The 21,976-nt window shown below is 45.5% G+C and overlaps 1 protein-coding gene across 1 annotated transcript in view; it reads right to left on the reverse strand.

Moving 5' to 3' along the window:
- Positions 1–4,766: 4,766 nt before the first annotated feature.
- PIBF1 (progesterone immunomodulatory binding factor 1) overlaps positions 4,767–21,976 on the reverse strand; it is a 207,868-nt gene continuing 190,658 nt past the window's right edge. Inside the window, exon 19 of the mRNA XM_040991299.1 lies at positions 4,767–5,058. Within this exon, the coding sequence (XP_040847233.1) occupies positions 5,008–5,058 (51 nt within the window). The 3' untranslated portion in view covers positions 4,767–5,007. The remainder of the gene's footprint in view (positions 5,059–21,976) is intronic.

The following is a 21,976-nucleotide window of genomic DNA, read 5'->3' on the forward strand; positions in this document are numbered from 1 at the left end:
AATGGGAAAGGATGATAATCTATAGTTTTAATGATGTGTTTGTAAACTGTGTATGATTGAAACATCTTTTCATTTCATTTTCATGTGTAGCCCTTCCTACTAAAACTATGGCATCTGACTTTCCTTCTATGGTGACTTTCACCAAATGAAAAATTAAGATCTTGGATGCAATGTAAATTTCAAACATGCTATTTCAAATGTCTAAGAAAATATTGGGGAGAAGATTGAAGATACAAAAGAATGATCACATTCTTTTAAAATTATGTGGATCAGCTACATTGATTCTGTTTTTATGTTCAGATGAGTAAAGAAATAACTGAAAAAAAAAAGAAAAAGTACATGGGCAACAAGAAGGAATATACTGAATTAAAAAAAAATAAAATAATGTATTCTGTAAGGTAAAAAAACCCACCAAATCACACCGTGATAATAACCCTGTGAACAAGCGGAGTGTGATCCGTGTAGCTGGGAAGAGACCAGAGGGAACTGAGGCATGTAAGAATTGCAGTGTGTGGTGGGAGCGGGTCGCTGGAAAGCTCCTCTCCTGGCTTGGAGCAGGGAGCTCCAAAGGCCCCTGCCAGCAAGGCCCCTGCCAGCAAGGCCCCAGGCTCGCGGGCCAGCAAGGCCCCTGCCAGCAAGGCCCCTGCCAGCAAGGCCCCAGGCTCGCGGGCCAGCAAGGCCCCTGCCAGCAAGGCCCCTGCCAGCAAGGCCCCAGGCTCGCGGGCCAGCACTGGACCTAATCCAGCAGAGGAAATGTGCCCCGTCTGACACGATGTAGCAGTGACGGGCCCGGCCACGCCAGTTCATCCGAAACCTGTAAAATCAGTCCCGAGGACAGCGCACATCCTAGTATTGTGTGCGGTGGTTTTAAAAGCTTGTTTTTGACCATGAACTACAATAAGAAATACATTTTCTTTACAGACTGGTGTTCTTGGCATTAAGTGTGCAGAGTGCAAGCCTGAGATGGGTGGGGTGGGTAGGAGGAGGGGAGGAAGCTCCTGGCTTTGGATCTGCTCAGCGTGGGTCACGTGGCCACTGGGGGAGGCTCTTCCTCTCTGTTTCCACTTCTCTCTGTTATTCTGCCCTTCCAATAAAAATAAATAAATCTTAAAAAAAGTAAAAATCAGTCAGCTCATATGGATAGCTTTCTACACTTATAGCCAAGATTTCTAACCTGGTCCTTGTTTCTATCGCTCTGGAACCGTGGTCTTTCTACCTTCTACTCTTAGTGGTGGATTAGATCTGTGACTGTGGAGAAGACTGAAATGATGCCTTTGCAAAAATGTAAGGAAAAAAGGAAAGCAAGGGAGGGGAGTTGGGGGAGAGAGGAGGGATTTTCTTACAACCGTAACTTTTTAAAAAGAAAAAAGATTCATTTTTCTTGGAAAGTCAGATTCATGGAGAGAAGGAGAGACAGAAAAAGAGCTTCCATCTGCTACTTCACTCCCCAAGTGGTTGCAACAGCCAAATCGAGCTGATCCAAAGCCAGGAGTCAGGTGCTTCTTCCAAGTCTCCCATGTGGTGAGGACTTTAGCCACTAGGCTACTGCCCCTGACCCCCTTAGAGTCGTTATCTTTAGGGTCTGGCACAATGACTTAATTGGCTAATCCTCCTCCTTCCTTTCCTTCAAGAGCTGTGATCCTGTACAGGCACCAGTTTGTATGGTGGTTGCTCCACTTCCCATCCAGCTCACTGCTTGTGGCCTGCGAAAGCAGCAGAGGATGGTTCAAAGCCTTGGACCTTGTACCTGCATGAGAAGCCTAGAAGAGGCTCCTGGCTCCTGGCTTCCAGCCAGTGTGGCCATTTGGGGAGTGAACCAGTGGACAGGAGATATTTCTGCCTCTTCTTCTCTATAAATCTGCCTTTCCAATAAGAATAAACAAGTCTTTAAAACAATGTATCTACACAGTACTTGAAACCAATTGTCCTTATTATAAAAAAATTTAAAAAAAATTCTATCTTGCATTCTAAGTATGAAGAAATTGAATAATGATTTTTAACTTCTTAGGTGTTTACAACTGACCAAAAGTTTTGAGTGGAGAATTTAAACAGAAACCCATGACAAGCTGAGGCAGCTTCTGGGACGTGAAGGCTATGTGCAATACATGCTGTATGATCCCATAGGAGCGCATGTGTTTGCAAGGTGAGCATTAGCCATCGAGCCATCGTGCTGGGACCCTAAATACTGACTAAAAAACAAAGTTTTCATTTTATTTGAAAGGCAGAGAGACGGAAAGATTTCTTTGTAAGTCTGCCATTGAAGAAAACATAAATCTTTAAAAAAAAATAAGACTCGTTTCTTCCATGTGTGAATATCATGGAGTTCTTTTTTTCCCCAAATGTTTATTTGAGTTGTAGAGACGGAGGTACAGAGAGGGATCTTCCACCTGCTGATTCAATCTGCAAATGGTACAATGGCTGGTGCTGAGCTGATCAAAAGACAGGAGCCAGGAGCTTCTTCTGGGTCTCCCAAGTGGGTGCAGGGTCCCAAGGACTGGAGCCATTGTTCTGCTGCTTTCCCAGGCCATTACCAGGGAGCTGGATAGGAAGTAGAGGCCGGGGCCTGGATCAGCACCCATACATGATGCTGGCAGTGCAGGTAGAGAGTTAACCCACTATACCAGGCTTCTGGGAAAAGGATGAATACAATTTAAACTTTGAACACTTCAGTTAGGTATTTTGTATTTTTCACATTTTCTTGAATGAAAGAATGCATGATTCCATTGCAAGAATCCACGCCACTTAGTTCTGAAAGGCAGACTCGATCCTTTTCTGCTGCTAATAAGACCCGTCAGGAGTCATGGATTAGTGTAACATTCCCATTTGAAGGAGGGCTGCTGATCCCCGTGAATTTGTCTTGCTGCGTCCCACAGATGGTCCTTTCTCCAGAGGAATAGGCCCACTGAGGAGTTTCCTCCCTTTTCCCGCTCCCAGCAAGTTGCAAGGTGTGGAGTGGGGAGCAAGGCCAGAGCAGCGGTGCAGTCCTGCAGGGCGTGGCCGCCGCGGTCAGCCAGTGAAACCCCCTCTGTTCTGATGTGCTTCAGGCTGTTCTTTCTGAGCCTCGGTTTACTATTTTTATTTGAGAGGTGGAGGGACAGAGAGAGGCAGAGACAGAGAGCTGCTATAGGCTGGTTCACTCCACAGATGGCTGTAAGAGCGGGGCTGGCCAGCAGCCAAGAACTCTACTCCAGGTTCCCACATGCGAGCGGAGGTGCGTCCTCAGGCCACCCTCCGTGGCCCTCCCGGCTCAGCAGCAGCAGGGAGCTGGATCAGAAGCGGTGCAGCTGGAACGTGAATGGCTATGCCATGCCATCCCAGCTTTTTTCACTTTAAAAATGAGGGTAATGCTTTCTTGGCAGAGTTACGGTGAAGCTAAGGAGGGGAAGTAGGGAACACAACTGGCGGATAGCACAAACTTGACAATGGCAACTGTTGCTCTTACATTTGAGCAGCATTTCATAAAACCTTTACCGAGGGGCCCGGCGCGGCCTAGCGGCTAAAGTCCTCACCTTGAATGCGCTGGGATCCCATATGGACGCCGGTTCTAATCCCGGCAGCTCCACTTCCCATTCAGCTCCCTGCCTGTGGCCCGGGAAAGCAGTCGAGGACGGCCCAATGCTTTGGGACCCTGCACCCGCGTGGGAGACCCACCTCAACAGGAATGACCCAGCCCCAAACGTCAAACGTAGTTGAGAAAACCTGGCATATACATTAAGTGAAAGTTACAGCGGGCCATTGTCTTAGACTAAGCTCCTGCATTTGGCTCCAACAGACGAGGCTGAAGATCAAACTGCGGTCACCCAGCTTGAAGTGTCATGTCACCAAACTAAAGCTAAAAGTTGTTATCTGACCTCCCCTCCAATCAGGATAGATAATAACAAAATTTCCCAAACAGACCAGTTTCAATCAGGATGATAATGAAATTCCTTGCAGTGTAATCCTTCCAAGAAACAAGCTGAAGTAACAGGATGTTAACCAATCAGCTGTTTCTCCATTGTTCTGTTCCCTGCTTCTACTACTTGTGAAGAACAGCCAGAAGTGACCAGTTTGTATCCTTCATCCATCATCCCCTCTCCTGTGCCCTTCGCAGCGAGCCTGTTCTGCTCAGCACTTATGAAGTGTTGCCTGACTCTACAGTCACAAGACCAACCAAGACCTTTTCTCTCTCTCCCAAATTCATGTTATCTGACAGGCAGAAAGACACACACACACACAGAGAAACTGAAATCTTGCATCCTACTGGTTCATTCCATCAATGCCTGCAACAGCCGGGGCTGGGCCAGCCCAGGCCTGGAACTCAGGGTTCAGTGTGTTCAGTCTGAGTCTCACACATGGTTTCTGCTTCCCTAGTATGCACAACAGCAGGCAGCTGGACCTAATGCAGACAAGCTGGGACTTGAATGAGGCCCTCAGACATGCCAGGCAGGCGTCCTAGCCATTACGACCCACTCTCCTCGAACATGATAAAACTTTCATGAGAAAAAGATAAATTTTTCCGTAGCACGAATGCACAAATGAAATATAAGAAAAAAAAAGAAAGCCCAAACACAGAATCAGCAATTCACGCCCAGTAACTGACTATCACTGGGTAGCTGCAGCATCTTCTAGGAAACTGCACAAATGATTTCTCGAGATGTAAGGTGTTTTACTATTTATGTCATGGCATTTAACCTTGGCATTTCTGTAGTCTAGAAAATATACTCACCAAAAAAAAGTTATGCTTAAAATGCATTAAACATTAATCAAAGTTTCAAAATGTAAATCACAGTATATGAAATTTATTTTGTAACAAAATAGAGACAAAATCAAAATATAAAGTATATGATTGTTTGTACTTTGTACATTCTGATTATGTTGAACTTGGTTAATCAAACATTAGCTAAAATAAATATTAAATTAGCTATTTAAAAATATATCTACTACATGATTACAATGAACTTTTCCTTTCATGAGCTAAAGGACTTCAAGAGTGAAGGATGGCACAGCAAGTTCTTTTCAGCCAAAACATTAGGTTTTCATCTTTGGTTTCTTAGACCACTCAGGAGCTTCTTTTTTAGTCTGTTGAAAGAAAAAGAAAAAGGAACTCAAACAGAATGACAAGAAAGGTAGTAACTTCAGAGAACTAGTTCAATATCCATGTTTTTTTTCTTTTTTTTTAAAAGATTTATTTTATTTTTATTGGAAAGGCGGATATACAGAGAGGAGAGACAGAGAGGAAGATCTTCTGTCTGATGATTCACTCCCCACATGAGCGCAACGGCTGATGCTATGCCGATCCGAAGCCAGGAGCCTCTTCCTGGTCTCCCACGTGGGTGCAGGGTCCCAAAGCTTTGGGCCGTCCTCGACTGCCTTCCCGAGCTGCAGGCAGGGAGCTGGATGGGAAGCGGGGCTGCCGGGATAGAACCGGTGCCCATATGGGATCCCAGGGGTGCAAGGCGAGGACCTTAACCACTTGCGCCACCGCTCCGGGCCCACCATGTTTTTTTTTCAAAATGCAAACGATAACAAGTGTTGTTCTTAATTCAGATGTATGTGTAAAGGAAAGGTCGTGTGTTCTGCTGAAAGTAATTCCTACCTGGCATATACGCACAAAAAACCCACATGTCTATATTTTCTTTTTTCCTCCTCAATAAAGGATTTATTGGGGCTGGCATGGTGGCTCAACAGGCTAATCCTCCACCTGCAAGTGCCAACACCCCACACGGCTGCCAGTTCATGTCTCACTCCCCATCCAGCTCCAGCGGAAAGGAGTGGAGAACGGCCCAAGGTCTTGGGATCCCCCTGACCCGTGTGGCACACCTGAAGAGGTGGTGACAGCCATCTGAGGAGTGAACTTGTGCATGGAGAGCTTTCTCCTCTTTGTAAATCTGCCTTTCCAATGAAAATAAGTAAATCTTTCAAAAAATTATTTGAAAGGGGGAAGGAAAGAAAGAGAGAGCCAGAGCTATGGATTAGGCCGCCAGTGTGGAAAACATGCAGAGAGCAGGGAGTGTGGAGCCCCAGCCTGGCCTCCCACGGGACAGTGGTGGCCCGGGTATTTGAATTAACTTCCTCTGCCTCCCAGGCACATTCGCAGGAAGCTTTAAGGAAGCAGAGTAGCTGGGACTTGAACCAGGCACTCTGATATGGGCTGTAGACAATTCCAGTAGTGGCTTAACCAAACTTGCAGTGTTGCTACAGCAGCTCCACGTCTGCATTTTCTGACTTCATTTCTTTAAACGTATCCTACAGAGACCACTGTCTGATGACCTGCTTCTACTTTTGGTGAGAGTGATACAAAATAAGGTTATGACTTCTTTTTATTCCATCCATGTAGATTCATGAACTCAAGACGTATTTACTGAAAAACATTTTAAACATCTATATTTATTTGAAAGACAAATATCACAGAAAAATATGGAGAGGCAGAGAGAAAGCAAGAGAAAGAGACCCTCCACCTGCCCATTCATTCTCCAAGTGACTGCAATGGCTGGAACTGGGCTGGTGCGAAGCCCAGAGCCTGGAGATTTTTTGGGTCTCCCATGAGTGATGGTGCAAGGGCCTGGGGACTTGGGATGTCCTTTGTTGCTTCCCTAGACGTACTAGCAGGGAGCTGGACCGGAAGTGGAGCAGTCAGGGCTTGAAAGGGTGTGCATATGGGATGCTGGCACCACAGGTGGAGGCTAGGCATAACTTATGATGCCACAGCAATAGCCCCTATGGAAGAATTATTACAAATAAATTACTGTAGTTGGATCCTCTAAATGACCAAGGACTTCTCAGAGTTATTTTTGCGTTTATTGCTTAGTTAGTTCAGCCTGAAAGAAGCCACACTGTGGACCGGCACAGTGGCCTAGTGGCTAAAATCCCTGCCTGCACATACTGGGATCCCATATGGGAGACGGTTCATATCCACTTCCCATCCAGCTCCCTGCCTGTGGCCTGGGAAAGCACTGGAGGACGGCCCAAAGCCTTGGGACCCTGCACCCACGTGGGAGACCCGGAAGAAGCTCTTGGCTTTGGATCAGCTCAGCTCTGGCTGCTGCGGCCGCTTGGGGAGTGATTCAATGGACGCAAGATCTTCCCCTCTGTCTCTCCTCCTCTCTGTATATCTGACTTTCCAATAATAATAAATCTTAAAATAAAAAAAGTATATTGCACAATACACTAAGAAAAGAGCAGAGAAGGAAAACATTACAATTAAGCATTCGGAACTCCTTATTCAGGCACTGCTTCCAAGCAGAACATGCTATTTAATAAAATATAGTAAGTTAAATATGCAGTTTATTCTTTAACCCTTGTATCTCTTTAAAACAATGAAGGACCATATTCCAAAGCACGTATGCTCATGCACATGTAGGGAAGTTTGAGAGTTTCTGCTTTCATCTTCCTTTACTGTTTCATATGTTGAAGTGAAGCCATGGTCCTGTCGTGACCCTGTCTATAGTCTTGGCCAGCTTCTATCACCTTCACAATAAGGCACTACACTTTCGTCGCTGACCCAGCTCATTTGTACACCAGTCCTCTAAGAAGTGTTAAAAACATTCATCATGGGCCAGGTGCAATAGTGTAGTGGTTAAAGTCCTTGCCTTGCACGCACTGGGCTCCCTTTGGGCGCCGGTTCTAATCCTGGTGGCTCTGCTTCCCATCCAGCTCTCTGCTTGTGGCCTGGGAAAGCAGTCGAAGACGGTCCAAAGCCTTGGTACCCTGCAGCCGTGTGGGAGACCTGGAAGAGCTCCTGGCTCCTGGCTTCAGATTGGCTCAGCTCCAGCCTTTGCAGTCACTTGGGGAGTGAATCATTGGACGAAGATCTGTCTCTCTTCCTCTCTGTATATCTGCCTTTCCAATAAAAATAAATCAATCTTTATGAAAAATATTCATCTAAACCAGAAATGCTCTAGTCTTTTCTTCCCTTCAGATGTCCACATGCATCTGAACAGTCCCTCGTTCTTCCTGAAATATCTTCTTAACGCTTGGCCAGTTTCGTCCTGATCCCACGGGCTGCCCTTGCCTTTCTTCTCTTAGAGTTCAGTTTCTGCAAGAGCTTCCTGTTCTGACACGCTCTTTCTCCTTCTCAAATCATCATTCACAATGCTTTGAAACTTATATTCTGCTTTAAAAAGAACTATTTACTTAATTTATTGGAGAGAGATGGGGGATAGACACACACACACACACACTCTCTCTCTCTCTCCCCTAACGTGCACAGCAGCTGTGCTTCGGTCAGGAAACCAGTAAGGCAATCCAGGCTTCGCAGGGAGGTGGCAGCTACCAAGCTTCTTCAGCTGTTACCTGTTGCCTCTCACGAGGCACATTAGCAACACGCTAGGACCAAGTGCAGAAGCAGAACTGTGTTATGGGACACAGGTGTCTCAAGCTGTCCTAAGTCAGGTGACCTCTTCAGGCTTATCTTTCCAAAACGTCATTTGCTTGAAGACACGACAGGTGTTCTTTCTTTAAAGTCCAAAGAAGTTTCCAGGGCAAAATAAGGAAATTACTAGGGAAAGGTTAAGCGCTGTTTGCAAAGAGAACTCAAGGGTGGCCAACCCCAAACCGATCCAAAATCAGTCCAAGTTAGGACCCGGTGTGATGAGTCTGTGCTTAAACACTTGCCTTGCAAGTGCAGAGATCCCATAGGGACACCCGTTTGTATCCTGGCTGCTCCACTCCCCATCCAGCTGCTCCACTCCCCATCCAGCTCCTTGCTTATAGCCTGGGAAAGCAGTTGAGGACCCTGCACCCGCGTGGGAGACCCGGAAGAATTGCCCTGGCTATATACTGCTTTCCCAGGCCACAAGCAGGCAGCCGGATGGGGAGTGGGCTGCCGGGATTAGAACCCGCGGCCATATGGGATCCTGGTGCATGCAAAGCGACGGCCTGCAGACTGGGCCTGGCAGAGAGTTTTCTTTCAAGGAATTAACAGTCCGTCCTGTCTGGGTTACCAGATTTTGGGTGCAAGTTTTTCATAACATTCTTTTATCACTCTTTAAATGTCCCTATGACCTGTAAAGGTACTCTTTCATTTCTGACATTAGGGTTTTTGTATCTCTGTTCCCTCTCCCCTCACCCTGCCCCTTTTATTTTAGTTACTTTGGCTAGAGCTTTGTTAATTCAGTTATGTTCAAAGAAGCACTTTTGGAGCCTGGCCCTGGAGGGCAGCAGGTTCAGGCACTGTGTGCAGCCCTGGCATCCCATCCAGGCATCAGTCTGAGTCGTGGCTGCTGAGCCAGGAACTTCACCTGGGTCTCCCCCACGGATGCCAGGCGCCCCGGCACTAGGTCAGCATCTGCTGCCTGTCCAGGTGCATCAGCAGGCAGTTGGGATGCAAATGACACAACTGGGTCTTGAACTGGCACTCTGAGATATATTGCCAGTGTTGCAGGTGTCTGCTGGAATCTGCTGTGCCACGATGCTGTCCCCCATTGATTATTGAAAGTTCATTTATTTATTTATTTAAATTGCAAAGTTAGATATACAGAGAGGAGGAGAGACAGAGAGGAAGATATTCCATCCATTGATTTCACTCCCCAAGTGACGGCAACCACTGGAGCTGCGCTGTTCCCGAAGCCAGGAGCCAGGAGTTCTTCCAGGTCTCCCACGTGGGTGCAGGGTCTCAAAACTTTGGGCCATCCTCGACTGGTTTTTCCAGGCCACAAGCTGGGAGCTGGATGGAAAGTGGGGCTGCTGAGATTTACAACTGGCGCCTATATTGGATCCTGGCACATTCACGGCAAGGACTTCAGCTGTTAGGCTACTGCACCGGGCCCTTATTTTATTTTAAAGATAGGGCAACAGATAGGTAGGAAAATGTTTCATCCACTGGTTCACTTACACAAAACTTGCAATAACTGTATTTGGGAGAGTGCACAGCCAGGAGCTAGGATCTCCCTTTGCGGTCCCACCTGGATGGCAGGGATGCAAGTACTTGAGTTATCATGGTGCCCCAGGGCACAGGTGAACAGGAAGCCGGCTTTGGTCCAAGGTACTCTGATGTGAGAAGCCTGGGTCCCGAGTCCAACCTGTGCCTTGGGACTGTGAATTTCACTAACGTTCTCTCTCTCTCTCTCTCTTTTTTTCTCCTCTTGTCGGTGAAACAGAATGTGAAGGGCGGGCTACAGTTGGTCGTTTCCTTTTTCTCCATGTCACTTAGGCTCTGATAATCCCAACAAGTCAGGTTTGGGTTAACTTCCTCCTCTTGAGGGCGGATTTTCTAGAGAACAGGATGCTCTGGCAGATTTCAGAATGGCTCTCGCCTCCCCCCACTGTGGGGAACACAGGGATTTTCCTCCAGTATTTACGATTCAAGTCAAGCTCTTGGGTTTAACTAAAACTCAAAAAAGTGTGGAGCCTTCTAGGACTGTATTTCCCTGTGGCTTTCATTTCAGACTTGTCCACACCTACTTTCCAGCTACTTCTCAACTGCAGTTCAAACCATCCTCTACCTCAGAGGTTTACCCCGAGATGTCATGACCTTGTATGGGCATGGTCTGTACGGTTTGGGGGGAGAGCAGTGTGGCCTGTGACCTCGCTTCTATAGGTCTAGGAAGTGCTGTAGATTTTTCAATTGAATTAGCTTTTGCCAGATGGAGTGGTAACTGCCAAGCTCCTTACCTGCAAAATTCTTTTTTTCTCTTCTTTTCATCCCTACCACCCTTACTCATTCATTTAAAAAAAAAAAAATTGCAGCACACAAGGAACGTCAGAGCAAAACCAGCGGATTACATGACCTCAGACCACCAGACTCACGATCTGGCTGACTGGAAAAGGTGAGTCAGTTGAAGGGCTAAGGCTCTCATTACTCCCAGGCACAGAAGTACATGTATGCCAGTGCTCTTGCTTTTTCCCCTTCAAATAATAGGTTTTGACTCAATCAATTTAGTTGGCAAAGACAAGAATTGAGAAATAAATAGACTTGGGCAGAATGTCAGAGTGCCAAGCATACTATGGGTAAGCTCTGTGTAGTCATCACCAGATGAGAATGGAGAGTAACTTTTTTAACTGTGGCTTCTGGACAAAAACCGTAAGACTAATCTGTAGACCTTCAGGTTTATAGCAAAGGGGACAGAATTTGTATATTTGCACTCTTTCAGTCAATAGTGGATTTTCTGAAACTGAAAGAATCTTAATACTCAAAATGGGTAATAGAAGAGTTTCAATGAGCCAGCAACGCGGTGTGGTGGATACGTCAACCATGTGGGTTCTGCTTCATCTCCCAGCTACTACATTTCTGACTGAGCGCCCTGCCAACGGCCTGGAAACAGCAGGGGAAGATGGTCCAAGTATTTGGGGTCCTGTCAACTACCTGGGAAACCCAGATGAAACTCCTGGCTCCTCCTTGGTCCAACCCTGGCCATTGCAGCCATGTGTGGAGTAAACCAGAAGATGGACGAGCTCTCTGTCTCCCCTGCTCTAACTCTGGCTTTAAAATAAATAAATAAATAAATAAATAAAAAGAAAAAAAGGAAAAAAGGTGTGTGTGTGGCGGGGGAGGAGTGGCTTAGCACGGTAGCCTAGTGACTCAAGTCCTTGCCTTCCATGTGCTGGGATTCCATATGGGTGCCAGTTTGTGTCCCAGCTGCCCTGCTTCCCTTCCAGCTCCCTGCTTGTGGCCTGGGAAAGCAGTGGAGGCTGCCTTAAAGCCATGGGCCTTGCACCTGCATGGGAGACCTGGAAAAAGCTCCTGGTTCCTGGCTTCAGACTGGCTCATTGTGGCTACTTGGGGTGTGAACCAGTGGATGGAATATCTTTGTCTGTCTCTCCTTCTCCATAAATCTGCCTTTCTAATAAAAATAAATAAATTTAAGAAAAGGTTGCAATGACAGTTTTTTCTGACTCCTTTTATTTCTGTCTGATCTACTATAGACCCCACCACACATTTTTTCCAGATATATATATGTAGGCCTAGACCCCACCACACATTTTTTCCAGATATATATATGTAGGCCTGGTGTGATAGTGGATGTAAAATCTTTCCCTTTGTTTCTCATTCTATCGGTGAATCTGATCTGCCTTTCCACTAAAGGTAAAGAAATAATTTTTGTTAAAGATTTTATTTATTGTGGGCTACTGATCTCATATTTTGCATGCAGGTGGCCTTACATCAGAGATTACGATATCTGCCCTTTTGGGGATTAACTTGTTTCACTGAGCATAATGGTTACTAGTTGGGACCATTTTGTTGCAAATGGTAGAATTTCATTCTTTTTAATGGCTGAACAGTAGTCCGTGGAGTGGATGTATCACAATTTCTTTTTCTATCCCTCTTTGGATGGGCATTTGGGTTGTTTCTATGTCTTTGCTAACATGGATTGTGCGGCAGTAAATATACTATTACAGATCCCCTTCTCATATGCAGATTTCATTTCCTCTGGATATGTTCCCACAAGTGGGACAGCTGGGTCATACAGCGGGCCGATTTTTAATTGTCTTAGCACTGTCCATACTGACTTTCACAGTGGTTGTACTAGCCTAGCCCACACTCCTACCGACGGTAAAGGAGGCACCTTTTCCTCCACATTCAGGACAGCAGGTGCTGTTAGTAGAGTACTGAACACAGACCATTTTCACTGGCGTTAGGTGGAATCTCAATGTGGTTTTCATTTATATTTCCTTAACAACTAGGGAGCCTGAGCATCTGTAAATCTGCCTTTCCAATAAAAAAAATAAATCTAAAACAAAAACAAAAACAATCTAAGCAACAGGCTGCAGCTACCTTTTCACATTATACTTCTGGGCATATGGGTTATCTGTCAGGTACCACTTATGGCATATGAGGAGAATAAACAACTGAGTGGGAGACCCTGCAGAAGCTCCAGGCACCTGGCCTTGGGTCAGCGCAGCTCCAGCCACTGCGGCCACTTGGGGAGTCAACCAGTGGGCAGAAGATCATTCCCTCTACTTTTGGGTCTCCCCTGCGGGTGCAAGATCCCAAGGCTTTGGGCCATCCCAGGCCAAAAGCAGGGCGCCGAGTGGGGAGTAGAGCAGCCAGGACACGAACCGGTGCCCACATGGAACCCCAGCATGAGCATGGACAGGAAATACGGACCATTGCGCTGGGCCCCAACATATTTTTTTCTATGCTGGCACTTAAAAAAGTCTGTGGAAATTGGAAATAAGAGACAAGGTTATTTTGGCGCCAAAATATTTAAAAATCTATGCCAATATTATTCTGATTAAAAAGATCTAAATGCTATCCATAATTCTTATATACTGTATATTTTATATATGTTACATGTTACAGTTTTGATATTAGCAAAAAGCATATATTATATTTTTGAATATCCATTTATATTTTTAGCAGAGGCGCTACTTTACTTGAGAGGCCAAGGGAGAGGAAAGGATAGAGAGGAACACGATGAGGTTTCCCACGTGCGTGGTGGAGCTCGGGTCCCTCAGCTGCTGTCTCCTGCCTTGCTGGAAGCTGGAGCTGGAGGTGAGAACTACACTCGGGGACCTATACGGAACAGTGCATCATTATTGCTAGGCTAGACACCTTCCAGGTTTAATTTGTAAAGGGAAAGCAGATTATGTGTAAACTTACTCTGATGACCTGATCCCATATACATTAGAAATATAGGGCCCGGTGCAAGCGTGTAATGGTTGAGTCCTCGCCTTGAATGTGCCAGGATCCCATATGGTTGCTGGTTCTAATCCCAGCAGCTCCACTTCCCATCCAGCCCCCAGCCTGTGGCCTGGGAAAGCAGTCGAGGATGGCCCAAAGCCTTGGGACCCTGCACCCCTGTGGGAGACCCGGAAGAAGTTCCTGGCTCCTGGCTTCGGATTGGCACAACACCGGTCTTTGAGCTCACTTGGGGAGTGAATCATCGGACAGAAGATCTTCCTCTCTGTCTCTCCTGCTCTCTGTACATCTACCTTTCCAATAAAAAACAAATCGTAAAAAAAGAAATATTATGCAAATATTACACACACACACATATGGCAGAGAGAGAGGGAGTGAGGGCGGCATCCAGTGCCCCATCCAGTCCAGCTGGGCCCGGCCACAGCCGGGGGTTTGGAATCTCAATCAGATCTCCATGGGGGGCGGGCAGGGAGCCGGGTACTTGTGCCATTACCTGCTGCTTAAGCAGGTGCACCATCAGAGCTGGATCAGCGCGGCGGGGCCACGAACCAGCAGACAGTGGATGCCAGAGCTGCAAGCTTAATCTGCTACAGCACAATACCAGCCCTCACCTACACTTTAACACAATGGCTGTGGTACCATTGGCAGTTTACCATAGTTAATATTTCCAGGCACTTAATTTTAAATGTCTTTCTATGTAATCTCATTTCTTCATAGCTCTAGGAGACAAAACAAGAGGCAGAAGTATCAAGTGAAACAGGTGTTCTTTTAACTCTGAGACTTATCTCCTTCACTCTAACCTGAGCAGCAAGGATTGCTGATCCTGTCTTCCCATTTTCTGCTCTTGTAGGGGTGTCTGTCTCTTATTTCTCCCAATTTGTCCCTGCCGTTGTTACTTCTTTTCCTCTACTGCCACTTAGACCACTACGTAACTTTCTAGCTGAAAGTTTGTGGTGTCTTCTTTCCTTGCAGTTCATCTTTCATCTCTGTTGTCAAGCTTTGAGAACACAAGGCTTTCTATTCCGTATGCTCCAGCTGCTGCCTAGTCAGGGTTCATCAGGCTGAACTATGACACATGGCTTGCTGCTAGGCTGTGGGGCACTTGAGCACAGAGACCTTGTACTGGAGTAAGTTAAAGAAACGAGTACTTTACAAAGAATGTGTCACTGATGCAAACAATTCCATAGGTGGAAATCAGAAAATTTTCTTTTCTGTTTTTAAAGATTTATTTTATTTTTTTATTGGAAAGGCGGATATACAGAGAGGAAAGACAGAGAGGAAGATCCTCCGTTTGATGCACTCCCCAAGTGAGTGCAACGGCTGATGCTATGCCAATCCGAAGCCAGGGGCCTCTTCCGGGTATCCCACAGGGGTGCAGGGTCCCAAAGCTTTGGGCCGTCCTCGACTGCTTTCCCGGGCCACAGGCAGGGAGCTGGATGGGAGCGGGGGCCGCAGGGATCAGAACCGGCACCCATATGGGATCCCGGGCGTGCAAGGCAAGGACCTTAACCACCGCGCCATGGCGCCGGGCCCCAGAAAGTTTTCAAGACAATACACAGGGAGGAAGGAAAGGAGAGAAAAGAAATTAAAAGAAAAAACCAAAATACAATGGAGACCAAATGTGGCTCACAAAGCCTAAAATATTTCTCATTTGCCCTTTGCAGAAGGAGCTTGCTGACTCCTGTTAGGTAACTGTGAGGCGAAGCGGGAACAGCCACATAGCTCAACTCTGCAACAGACTGCTTTTAGTTCGACAGTTCCAGTCTTTTAGCTAAATAGCAGGCTGTTTTCTTCTATCTCAATAAAGCTATTTTCCCTTCATACTCATATGAGGGGATGCTTTATGCAACAAAAATTGATATGTCTCTTCAGTTACTGAGAAATTAATTTTTTAGCTGAGAAGGGCTTGTACAGCGAGGATCTTCAGAGGTATTTGATGTGAAGTTCTTTCCAGACATGTTAATATTTCACTAGGCATATGAATTACTTAAAGGCAATCTTTTGTCTTTGGAATAATGCGTTGACTTTTATATGCTGGTTTAAGTTCATTGTATTGATCAATTCTGTACAGAAACAGTATACATTAATAAAAACCTTGAAATGTTGGTGAGTCGCCACGGTGGCTCAGAAAGCTGTTGTAGAAGCAAATGACCAGGTAATAACTGGAAAACCACCACAAGTAACCACGTTACAATGCGATTTTGAAGACAAACAACTGATAAGACAGGTCCCTTGGTGTTATCTAGATGCAGCCAACTAAAACATTAATATATAACTAGGGGATTATAACATATTGAGAAAGTTTGTTAAAATTAGAAAGAATGAGGACTGATAAATGCAGACATGCTAAGCCTGGCAGATTACTTTTGGAATCTAGAAAAAGAGCTGGAGATTTAGAATCTATTAGTGTTTAACTAGCATCACCTCTAAGGAGAGAAAGACGGTGTCTGGTAGACATAATTATGTTGTTTTCCAAGAGAGATATGAGCTTGGACTCAAATAAAGACTGCTAAACATTTCTGTTCCTCCCAGGCCGGGTTCAGCTTCAGTGAATGTAGGAGAGCTGAGCCAGTCTTCCATCACATGCATGGAAGACAGTGAGATCCTCCGCCCTCACTCTGCCCTTGTGCCACACTTACTAAGATATTCCTTTCTTTTTTTTTAAGTGTTGAATGTCATGGTACAATTTCAAAGGGTCTGAGATTTCCCTAATCACTCCCCAGATTCTCACCTCCTGATAATAAGATAATCTTTATTTTAAAAATCATACCAACAAATTACACCAGGAAGAACTAAGTTAGTATTTCTGACACCAGAAGTGAGGAAAAAAAAAATCAACAGCTAAAAACATGTTAATCGGGCCTGGTGCGGTGGGCTAGTGGCTAATGTCCTCACCTTGCCTGCCTGGGATCCCATATGGGCGCTGGTTCTAATCCAGGTGGCTCTGCTTCCCATCCAGCTCCCTGCTTGTGGTCTGGGAAACAGTCGAGGACGGCCCAAAGCCTTGGGACCCTGCACCCACGTGGGAGACCCGGAAGAGCTCCTGGCTTCAGATCAGCTTAGCTCTGGCTGCTGTGGTCACTTGAGGCGCTGAACCAGAAGATGAAGGATCTTTCTGTCTTTCCTTCACTCTGTATATCTGACTTTCCAATAAAAATAAATAAATCTTTAAAAAAATATGTAAACATACAAAAGTGAGATGCCCTGCAGTGTGGTCAGCTCGGCCTGGTGGTAAAGCTGCCCGGTGGGAGGCCGGCATCCCACACCAGAAGGCGAGGGTTCGAGGCTTGGTTTCAGTTTTTCTGTCAGCACACACCTGGGAAATATGGGCTGAGTTCCGAGTGTGTCTTTTTGGCCTTCAGCTCTGGCTGCTAAAGGCACGAGGGGAATGACCTAGCAGATGGGAGTCCTCCGTTTTTCTCTCTCCCTCTCTCTGTATCGCTGCCTCTCAAAAAAGAAAAGAAAAAAAAAAGAAGTATCAGAAGTTTGGAACACAGATTTTACAAAAACTGTTCCAGGTGTGCTGAGCTGTTAATGCCTGTAGTTTCTAGTGCCTCAGGTGACAGGAGTAACTTAATTTACCAGCAAAGTTCATTTGTCCTACTGTGTCAAAACAAAGTGTGCACTTTTCTCTCTGTGTCACGGCAGGAGGCACAGGACTAGCGCAGTAGAGCCTGCTGTGCCACTCACCTTAACATGCCCAACAGCACCCATTATATTACACTACAAGTAACTGCCAAATCTGATGAAGCTACAAACATTTCCTCATGAACAAATAATTAGAAAAACTGAAACACAGAAAGTCCGTGCTAATTTGCCATCTGTTTTGCATGTACTCCTCACCAGCATTCGTACAGCCACATTATTTATGACCGCCACCCAGCCACGCAGCCCGCTTCGTCTTGCATACGGAAACTATTCCTTACACAAAAATTTTCCCTTCCTTGCCTTTATTCCACTTTGTTTCGGCTCATTTGACTACTCTGTTTATCTATTTTAATTTCCCTTTTTGTCCTAAGGGAAAGTGTTGATTGGTGGTGCAAGGGCGAATGTAACACGTAAGGACAGCGTAAGAAAGGAAGCAATGATACAGCAATCCCTACGACAGGCCTCCCGCTCCAGACTAAGGAAAAGGAGCACAAATCAGAACATATTTGGTGAATATAGTTTTGGGATTTTTCGCCTCCATCAATTTTTTTAAGACTTATTATTATTTTTTATTGGAAAGTCAGATATACAGAGAGCAGGAGAGACAGAGAGGAAGATCTTCTGTCTGAGGATTCACTCCCTAAGTGACCATAAAGGCCGGTGCCACGCCGATCCTAAGCCAGGAGTCAGCTTCCTCCACACGTGGGTGCAGGGTCCCAAGGCTTTGGGCCGTTCTCCACTACTTTCCCAGGCCACAAGCAGGGAGCTGGATGGGAAGCGGAGCTGCTGGGATTAGAACTGGCACCCATATGGGATCCCAGCGCATTTAAGGCGAGGACTTTAGCCACTAAGCCACTGCGCCGGGCCCAGTTTTTTGCCTTTAGAATTTTTCAATGCTTCTAATCTTCAACTGTCAACATCCTGTACATTTAAAAAATTTATGTATTTTTTTATTGGAATGTTAGACTTACAGTTAAGGAGAAACAGTGAGAAAGATCTTCAATCTGCTGGTTTACTCCCTAAGTGGTCACAACGGCCAGAGCTAAGCTGAGCTGATCTGGGGCCAGGACCTAGGAACTTCTTCTGGGTCTTTCCCAGGACACAAGCATGAAGCTGGATGGGAAGTGGAGCAGCTGGGATATGAACCAGTACCCATATGGAATCCTGGTGCATTTAAGGTGAGGACTTTAGCCAATAGGCTACAGACCCAGGCCGAAAATCCTGTGCATTTCTCAAAGTTCAAGTGCATCTTTTATTACAAGGCAGCCCAGAGGCCATTAATATCATAATATCTATTCTTTGCATTTTGATGGCAAATTTTATTTGACTTAAAGTAGGCCACTCAATGCTGCCTTCTGCTGTGGTTGTTTGCTATCTTTGATCTTAGTGGAGAAGCACTGGGAAAGCTGAAGCTTTGTTAACGGTTCCTCTCGAATATAGCACAACTCAGCTGCTCCACTTCACTGTACTTGTGTCAATAACTTCCCTGCAGATGACTGCAGGCAGCTTCTCAAGCACCTCGAGAGGATCACTTGGTTCATGGAATGATTTATATATGAAGTACATAAGCTTAATTTACCCATCCAATATCTCCGAGTCAGTGAGCTAACTGATACAAACTAAGATTTGAGTATTATTAATTCATTACAATGAAGACATTTTATACGCCGTGGGGCTGCATATTTTTACAATGTTCTGTTTCTTACTTAACAGCCAAGGCTATTTACTTTTATTTTAAAAACAATATGTGTTTGTTTACTTTTTGTTTAAGAGGCAGAGTGACAGAGACAGAAGTCTTCACTCGCTGGTTCACATCTGAAATGATCATAAAGGCTGGGGCGAGGGAGGCCAAAGGCAGCATCCCAAAACTCCATTCAGGTCTCCCACGGGGGTAAGTGGGGCCCAAGCACTTGGACCAACTCTCCCAAGAGCATTAGCAGGGAGTTGGATCGGCAATAGCGCAGCTGGGATTCGAACTTGTGTCCATCAGTATCACAGGCAGTGGCTTCACTCACGCTGCCATAATGCGGCCCTTCCCCCCTTTATTTTAATGCTTACATTCTATAGAGAAGATTGACAGCAGGCTGCTAGCATCTGCTTTTTAAACAAAAGGATTGAGAAGACAGTGACAATGAGTACAAGTGGCATTGTGGAAAGGAACGGCAAGCAAAAACAGCAAAATAGTCCCATGCTGTTAGGGAAGGAAAAAGTTGCTCTAGAGGGGATTAAAATAGTCCTGGGGTTTTCTAGAAAGAAGATAGGCAAGGGTAGGACAACAGGAACGTGTACAGCTTCTGTCCCCAAGCTGCTTCCATCCTTTGGGTCCATGTGATTTCTTAGCACACCCACTGCTTGCACAACTCTCATATATGTGATTAAATGGCCAGAGCTTTTCTCCAAAACATGCCTTTTGCAGTTGTCTTCATGAACAGATATCATGCACTCTGTAAAATGTTTTTTCTTTTTTAATAATAAATTCATTTTATTTTTGATGATGTGGACCACCAATCAGGGCGGTGAGAGTTGAGGAATGGGAAAAAGTGGGTGAGAAAACTACCTCCATCCTTGTTCTTTTTGGTATCTGGGAAAGGTTGAGAGGAGAGGGTCACTCCCAGCAACCCAACCATGTCAGTGCCCAGGAGCGGGGAAGGCCACCCAATGTCATCCAGGGTCTCTGATGTGCAGCATGCTTCAAGGACACTGCTTAAGCAGTTCTGTGATAGTTCTGAGATGCTGTTGATTTCCTGGCTCCAAGGTTGAGGAAATCCTTCCAAGGTCCACTGGCTGCACTGGCTCATAAACACACGAGGAAATAAACATGTGGCATAAACACATGCCGAGTCACCCATCATTGAATTTAATGTCAATTAAAACACCAACACTAAACAAAATTCAGCAATTGACTTGGAGGCAAATGAGAAATGTTTTCATTTTAATATATTAATTTAAAAATATTTACTTATTTGAAGGCAGAGAGAGAGTGTGCTTGAAGAAAGTAAAACTCCGCACCTGCTGGTTCACACCCCAGATGCCGACAACAGCTAGGGCTGAGCCAGGCCTGAAGTTAGGAGCTGGGAACCAAACAGACGTCCCTTGTGAGTGACAGGGACCCAAGCACTGGTGTCATCACCACCTACTGCCTCCCAAGTAAACATTAGCAAGGAATTGGGATTGAACCGAGGCATTGGCCCAAAGGAGGCAGACGTCCCAACTGTGACCCCAACTGACTCCCCTCAATGCTAACCACTAGAAAATGTCTTGATTTTATTGAAGAAACCACAAGATTATGAAATGACATTACTGGATCTTTTTTTTCCAAAAACTTATATCATAAGTTACTTATTAGCAAGTTCAGAGAAAATGTTAAGTGTTGTTAGGAAAAATTAAAAATCTTCAAAAGAAGACAAAAAGATAATGGCTTTGTAGCATGCTGTTAATGCAGGAGTGCAGAACACAGCTCATGGGCCCTCTCTGCTCACTTTACAGATAAGAACGGGCCAGGGGTTTCGAAGCGATTTGTCCCAGGTAACCCAGGCCGTCACATTAGCTCATAGACTTTGATTCCTCAGTTTGCATGAGGATAAAGTTGAGTTCTTTTGAAAATGTTCCTTTGGGGTTTATGTTGTGCCAGAGCAGTCTAAACTGCCTCTTTTTCCCCCTTTAAAGATTTATTTTATTGGAAAGTTAGATTTATAGAGAGAAGTAGAGAGAGAGAGAAATACGCTATTTCACTCACCAAGTAGCCACAATGGCTGAAGCTGAGCCAATTTGAAGCCAAGAACTGGCAGCTTCTTCTGGGTCTCCTGTGTGTGTAAAGGGGCCTGAGGACTTGAGTCACCCTCCGCCTCTTTTCTAGGTCACAATCATGGAGTTGGATGGGGACTGGAGTAGCTGGGACATGAACCATGATCTATATGGGATGCTGACATTGCAGGTGCAAGCATAGTGTACTAATCCACAGCACTAGTCCAGCTGAATCACCTTAATTTTAACCACATCGTACAACTTTATCTTGAGGTACTGGGAAAATTCCTTATATACTGGCTATAGTTGAGATTTTTTAAGAAATCATAATCAGACTGCCAAGGTAAAATGAGAAATGGAGGAGGAGGACCAGGCTCAGGAGATCACTGCACGGAGCAGAAGAGGGTCAGAGAGGTCTGACAGGCTCTAAGGCTTTGGCTACCCTGTGTTTACTTTCCTGTTAATGTCTGTGCATTCAATCTGCTTGTTTCCTTAGATTATAACACAAGGTACACAGCATAGCATCTTTCATAATCTGCCCCTGAGTATCTAAGAATCTTGGGCCCAAGTGAATAGACTGAGGCAGTTGTATCTGGCATCACATGCCCCGAGCTCCCCAGGAAGCGCAGCCACCCTGCAGGCTGGCTAATGACCTGAGGAAGCTTTGTCATTTAAGGGGATGACCCAGATGATCTAAGAGGATGAACCAGGCTGGAAGTGAAAGGATGCATACAAACATGCCTACAGACAGAGGGTCAGAAGCAAGTTAATGAACAAGCAGAAGCTTAGGGAAAAAGCAGCTACACTACAGAGGGAACGAGCCATGCCCGGGGGCCTTGTGTCCAGGCTAGCCCACGGAGACTTGTGTATTCTCCACTCTCTACAGAGTTACTTACAATTCCTATGTTCCTGACCTTTCATCCAAATCTGTCATTCTTTTCTTCCTTCCTTCCTTCTTCCCTCCCTCCCTCCCTTCCTAAGATTTATTTATTTTTACTGGAAAGACATATTTATAGAGAGAGGGAG

This window comes from Ochotona curzoniae, unplaced genomic scaffold (assembly GCF_017591425.1).
Source record: "Ochotona curzoniae isolate NIBS_2020 unplaced genomic scaffold, NIBS_Ocur_1.0 contig_64, whole genome shotgun sequence".
Classification (NCBI taxonomy): domain Eukaryota; kingdom Metazoa; phylum Chordata; class Mammalia; order Lagomorpha; family Ochotonidae; genus Ochotona; species Ochotona curzoniae.